We start from the raw sequence: 6,684 nt of genomic DNA, 5'->3' as shown, positions 1-6,684 counted from the left end.
CTCCCGTCTTTCTTCTTCCTTCTTCCTACTTCCTACTTTATTCTTCCTTCTTCCTTCTTCCTTTTTATTTCTTTGTTGTACGTTCTCCACTTTTCCTTCTTCGTTCTTTGTGCTTTATTTCCAATTGTTCATTTTTTGTTGTTTCCACTTTTTTAATTCATGTTTCTTCGTTCCTCAATCTTCATTCTTCATTTTTTATCTTTCATCCTGTATCCTTAACCCTTCGTCTTTCAACCTTCATCCTTCCTTTTCTTCTCACTTCTTTCTTCTTCGTCTTCTTTCTACCTTCTTCCTTCCTTTTCACTCTGTGTTGTTCTTTCTTCATTCTGTATTCTTGCAGAGGCATCTTCTTGGATTGCTCAATTTTTATTTATTAATATTTTACTTTGAGGTTTTGGATTTCTGGATTCTGGATGTTCGAAATTTCGTGTTTTTCTTACGAATTTTTTAAATGCAAGATTTTTGAACTTTCTATTTTTAATTATTTTAAAGACTTTTTCTTTTTTTTTGTCCTTCGTCTGCGTCCTTCGTTCTTCCTTCCCATTTTTATTCTTGTTCTTAGTAAAGCCAAGAATCCAAGGACCTAAATTTAAAACACTAAGAATTCAAAAATTCGAACATTTAAAAATATAAGATGTTGCCAACAATCCAAAACTGCAAGAATCCAAGAACGCAAGAATTCAAGCCTACAAGAATCCAGAACGACGAAACAACGACGAAAGAACAACAAAGAACCATGAATGAGGGATGAAGAATTGAGAAAGGAAAATGGAGAAAAGAGAATGGAGAATGGAAAATGGAGAATGGAAAAGGAGACTGGAAGATGGAGAACGGAAAATTGAGAATGGAAAATGGAGAATGGAGAATGGAAAAGGGAGAACGGAAAATGCGGAACGGAAAACGACGCAGACGATAAAAAAAACAAGACAGAGAAATTGGAGAAATGAAGGAATGAAGGAATGAAGGAATGAAGGAATGAAGGAATGGAGGAATGAAGGAATGAAGGATTGAAGGAATGAAGGAATGAAGGAATGAAGGAATGAAGGAATGAAGGAATGAAGGAATGAAGGAATGAAGGAATGAAGGAATGAAGGAATGAAGGAATGAAGGAATGAAGGAATGAAGGAATGAAGGAATGAAGGAATGAAGGAATGAAGGAATGAAGGAATGAAGGAATGAAGGAATGAAGGAATGAAGGAATGAAGGAATGAAGGAATGAAGGAATGAAGGAATGAAGGAATGAAGGAATGAAGGAATGAAGGAATGAAGGAATGAAGGAATGAAGGAATGAAGGAATGAAGGAATGAAGGAATGAAGGAATGAAGGAATGAAAGAATGAAGGAATGAAAGAAGGAACGAAGGAACGAAGGAACGAAGGAACAAAGGAACGAAGGGACGAAGGAATGGAGGAACGAAGGAATGAAGGAACGAAGGAATGAGGGGACGAAGGAATGAGGGAATGAAGGAATGAGGCGTTGAAGGAACGAAAAAACCAAGGAAATAAGGAACGAAGGAACGAAGGAATGAAGGAACGAAAGAACGAAGGAAGAAAGGAAGGAACGAAGGAACGAGGGAACGAAGGAACGAGGGAACGAAGGAACGAGGGAACGAAGGAACGAGGGAACGAAGGAACGAAGGAACGAGGGAACGAAGGAACGAAGGAATGACGAAATGGAGGAATGAAAGAATAAAGGAGCGATTCAAGTAATCCAGATGTTCAAGAATCCAGAACTAAGAAGGAGCAAGAACGAACGAAGAATGAAGAATTGAGAGTGGAGAACGAAGAATGAAAAATTGAGAATAGGGAATGGAGTAAAAATTAAAAAAAAAGACAATTGAAAATTTAAAAATGCCAAAACTCAAAAATTACAAAATTCTTAAAAGAAAAAACGGGAAATTACTAAAATTAAGGATTAAGAATTTTACGTAGAATTCAAAGTTCTTAGAATTCAAACATTCAAATTGCCGAATATGAATTCAAGATTCCAAAACTGAAATAGTCCAAGAATGCAAGAAAAATGAAGAATAGAAAATTGAAAATGGAAAATGAAAAATGGAAAACACAGAATGGAAAATGGAAAACAGAAAATTGGGAATGGAAAACGAAAAAAAAACAGATTGAAAGATTTTAAAATTAAAAAATTAAAAACAGGATATCAAAAAATGTAAAAAATCCAGAACGAAGACAGAAAAACCAAGAACGAAGAACGAAGAGAGAAGAACGTAAACGAAAGACCAAAAGAAAGAAAAAAATTAAAAAATTATAAATAGAAAGTTAAAAAAATTAGCAATTAGAAAATGCTTAAGAAAAATTCGAAATTTCGAACATCAAGACTCCAAAAATTTAAGACCTCAAAGTTCTAAAAATGCAAATATCCAAGTAATCAACAATTCAAAACTTCAAGAATTCAAGAATTCAAGACTGAAAATCAAACTAATTATCCGAGAATCCAGGGATCTAAAGAATTTAAAAACTGAAGCATCCAAGAATCCAAGAAATCAACAACCCAAAAATTCAAGAAATGAAGAATCCAAGAGTTCAAGAATTCAAGATTTTAAAGATTAAATTAATTATTTGAGTTCCAAGAATTGAAGTATCCAAGAATCCACGAATTCAAAAATTTTAAATTCTAAGACACAATATGAAGAAAGAACAACAAAGAATGAAAAATGAGGAATGTAGAACGAAGAACGAAGAAGGAAAAGCAAAAAACGTAGAACGAAAAAATAAGGAGGAAGAAAAAAGAAGGAAGAAGGAAGATATAAGATGGAAGAAGAAAGGAGTCAGAATGAGGAACGAGGAAAGAAGAAGCATAGAAACAGAAGGTGCAGCTAGGGATAAAGCATAAATGTAAAAAAAAATTACAAAATTTAAAAAACAGAAAAACTAGAATTTTAGAAAATTCCTGAAAATAAAATGCAAGAAAAACGTGAAATATCCAAAATAAAAATTTAAGATGTTACCGAAGATGACTTAAAGAATGTAAAACTTCAATAATCGAAGAATTCAAGAATCCAAGTGCCCAAAGATTCAAAACGAAGAAAGAACCAAAAGAACTCAATAATTCAAAATTTCAATAATTACTTGAGTTCCAAGAATTGAAGTATCCAAGAATCCACGAATTCAAAAATTCAAAATCCAAGCACAGAACGAAGAAAAAATAACAAAGAATGAAAAATGGGTAAAGAAGAACGAAGAACGAAGCAAGTAAAGCGGAGAACGTAGAACGAAAAAATAAGGAGTGAGAAAGAAGAAGGAAGAAGAAAAAAGGGTAGAAGAAAAAAGAAGGAAGAAGGATGATTGAGAAACGACAACCGAAGAACGAAGCAGAAAAATCACAGCATTTAAAAAAACGAGAAACTCTAATATTACAACATTCGTGAAAAAAAATATCTAAAATCAAAAATCTAAGAAGATGTTGCTGTAGATAACTTCAAGATTGTAAAACTTCAATAATCGAAGAATTCAAGAGTCCAAGTGCCCAAAGATGATTCAAAACGACGAAAGAACAAAAAAAAACGACAAACAACGGATGTAGAAGGGAGAACTAAGAATGAAGAACGGAAAAAACAAATTTACGGAAATTAGTAGAAAATTTATAATCGTAAAATCTAGAATATTTGTAAATGAAAAAACGTGTAATTTTGAAAATCAAGAAACAAGAATAATGGAGGATGGAGATTCGAGAATGAAGATTGGAAAATAGAAAATAGAGAATGGAATAAAGAAACGAAGAAATGAAGAAATGAAGGAAGGAACAAAGGGGGCGAACGGACGAAGGAACAAAGGAACGAAGAAACGAAAGAATGAAGAAACGAAGGATTGAAGGAACGAAAGAATGAAGGAACAAAGGAATGAAGGAATGACAGATTGAAGGAATCGAGGAATGGAGGGATGAAATAATGAAGGAATAAAGGAGAGAGAGAAAAAAAACTTAAAAGTTAACAGTCGAAAATGCAAAAATGCGAAAACTCAAAAATTACAAAATTCTTGAGAGAAAAACGGGAAATTTTTCAAATCAAGGATCAGGAATCTTACGTAGAATTCAAAGTTCTAAGAATACAAAAATCCAAATTGCCAAAGATGAATCCAAGAATGCAGAACGAAGCAAGCAGAATGAAAAAATGAGAAAGGAAAATGGAGAAGAGAAAATTGAAAATGGAGAAAGGAAAATACCGAATGGAAAATGGAGAACAAAAAAAACAAGATAGAAAAGTTTAGAAGAAATTAAAACTAAAACAGAAAATTAAAATCCAGAACGAAGAAAGAAAAACGAAGAACAAAGAATGAAGAAGGAAGAACGGAAAATGGAGAATGGAGAAATGGGAAAGAGAACGAAGAACAAAGGACGCAGTCGAGGGGCAAGAAACAAAGAAAGAAAATACAAAAATAAAAATTATGAAGTGAAAATTCAAAAATTACAAAATTCTTAAAAGAAAAATTGGAAACTACTAAAACCAAGAATCATAAATCTTGGAATTCAAGAATTCAAAAATCCAAATTGCCCAAGATAAATTCAGGATTCCAAAACTGAAATAATCCAAGGAGTTAAGAACAAAGAAAGAAGAATAAAGAATTTAGAATGGGGAAAGGAATGGAGAAACGAAAAAAGAAGAAGAAAGAACTTCAAAGTGGCCCCACCCACCCACCCGGTTTTCTTTCTGATCGCTTATATTATTGGACAAAAAGTGGATTTTTTATTGATAAATAGTGGAATACAGACAAAACAGCAAAACTAACATTAATTAAAAGACAACAACTTTGTATTATGATTGAAAGAACTACAATAGGTACATTCACAAATACGCTATAAGAAGAGCTTCAAGAATTAACATTGTCCATTACCATAGCTGCAGACTTTCCTCAACCCTGTAGATAAATTTGTACTTTCTAAAAACCCACTACTACCTCAAACAGCTTGCTAGTTTTCGTCGAACAGCTCTTCCAACGACACCTTGTCGAAAAACCTGTTCAAAAGCTGCATCATTACCCCCGTTAGAAGATCCTGATAATCTGCTTGCACTTCAGCATAAACCTCCTTCCAGTTTTCGTTAAGAACTTTGTTAATATTATCACCCAGAGCCTTGTCTCCGTTAAAAAGATTGTCGAAATGCATGGTCACCAGCCCCACATCGTTCTCTATCTGACTATGACTTACTTTAAAATGGGTCCGACTGTCTTTGACGACTTCTTCGAAGTCAATTTTAAGTTTGACATGCATGTTCTCTACAAACAAAACCTTCACTCTCATAGAATAAAAAAAAAGGGACTCACCAAACACAATAGTGCAGTTGCCTTCGCCCTTAATGGGCAACAGAAGCACTTTCCCGTCCAGCTGGTAGTCACAGCGGCAGTCCAATTCGGGAATAAGGAAGTCAAAAACCCAGGTCTTGTTTTCTAGGTCGAAACTACAACGCATTTTAAAACGCGTTCCAAAAATAAAAAAATTATAATAATAAGTTTACTCAGCCTGGTAGATCTCGGATTTCGTCAGTCCATACAGCTTGCAATTTTTCAAATTTTGGTTCACCGCCACCACGCCGCCCCCGCCCTTCACCTGCAAAGAAGACACCTCCACGGGCTCCAGGTTGGGTACGGCGATGGCTCTGTAGGGTTTGGTCAGCTGGGGGGCGGCGAGCTGGACGGCGGCGAACATGCATTTCCTAAAATCGGGGTCTTTTCGGTAGCAGCGCTTGAAGTTTGGGGCTGCAGCACAAAAATTAGAAGAATTCGCGGCTTTAAGGGGACTTACGGATTTTGGGCTCGCTTAAGGCGATGCACGCGAAGACGAAGACCAGAGATTGCGTTGTACAGAAGCGGAACATTGTGTCAAAATGGGAAACTGGTGCAAGGTTGTACATTATATAACGTGTCTTCCGGATAAACTGGTTTTGTCGATGATTGTGGATGCGTAGTTCAAGTATTTTCTTTTATTTTTAATGAGTTGAAAACACAGTTTCATTGAAAACTTTGTCCTTCGTGGGTACATTGCATTTAAATTAAGCTAGGAAAGATTTGCTTGGTCATGGCTATTTTTACTTCCCGTGCGTAAGCTAAGGGAGTGTTCGAGTCCATCGGACGACTTGCCACTTTCATGTTTTATCGACGTTTCATGACCTGTATAGTACGAAAAAATAGGTCTCCCATTTCCGTCTGTCTGTCTTATAAAATAAGACGCCCCTATATTTGAGGTGTATGAATCCGTGTTGAGTTTTCAAACAAGACATTTCTAAAAAAAAAAATCAAAATTGGATGACATTCTAAGGTTATGAATATGACGAATTTTTTAAGGTTATCGTAAAATTTGTAAACATCTAAAATCTTATAATTTTTCGAAAATCTGGATTTATTTTGGACCAATTTTTTGATATAACAATTTTTTGTTTTTCCTTTTTCTTTAATTTTTCAATTTTCCATTTTTTTTTATGTTGGTGCTGTGAACACGAAATAAAATGGATATTTTTCCGAAAAGGACTGTAAACGGGGTAAGTACGACTTCAGTTTTAATTTATCGGGTACCATGATTCGTTTAGGTACTTGACGATGTTGAAATTTTGGAAAAAATTTCGAAACGGTTGAAGTTAATCGGTTAAAGCTCACGACATAATTAAATAAAATTTAGACATTATTAATATTATTTATAATATATATCAATGTTAGTATTTTGTCACATTACGTTGGCA

General features: G+C 34.5%; 1 protein-coding gene across 1 annotated transcript; it reads right to left on the bottom strand.

Annotated features, from left to right (window-relative positions):
- Positions 1-4,905: 4,905 nt before the first annotated feature.
- On the bottom strand, positions 4,906-6,346 carry LOC135136839 (circadian clock-controlled protein daywake-like). The gene is made up of 4 exons (XM_064066268.1): positions 5,754-6,346; positions 5,467-5,707; positions 5,276-5,409; positions 4,906-5,227 (listed from the first exon to the last, which is right to left on the bottom strand). Exons 1-4 carry the CDS (start codon positions 5,860-5,862, stop codon positions 4,923-4,925), a joined length of 789 nt encoding a protein of 262 aa, XP_063922338.1. The 5' UTR covers positions 5,863-6,346; the 3' UTR covers positions 4,906-4,922.
- Between the last annotated feature and the right edge of the window lie 338 nt (positions 6,347-6,684).

The sequence above is a fragment of the Zophobas morio genome, unplaced genomic scaffold (assembly GCF_036711695.1).
Source record: "Zophobas morio isolate AGI-343-1 ecotype UQ-CSIRO unplaced genomic scaffold, CSIRO_AGI_Zmor_V1 ptg000027l, whole genome shotgun sequence".
NCBI classification, from domain to species: domain Eukaryota; kingdom Metazoa; phylum Arthropoda; class Insecta; order Coleoptera; family Tenebrionidae; genus Zophobas; species Zophobas morio.
The sequence above is the reverse complement of the archived record's forward strand: the minus strand, read 5'-3'. Positions and strand labels throughout refer to the sequence as shown.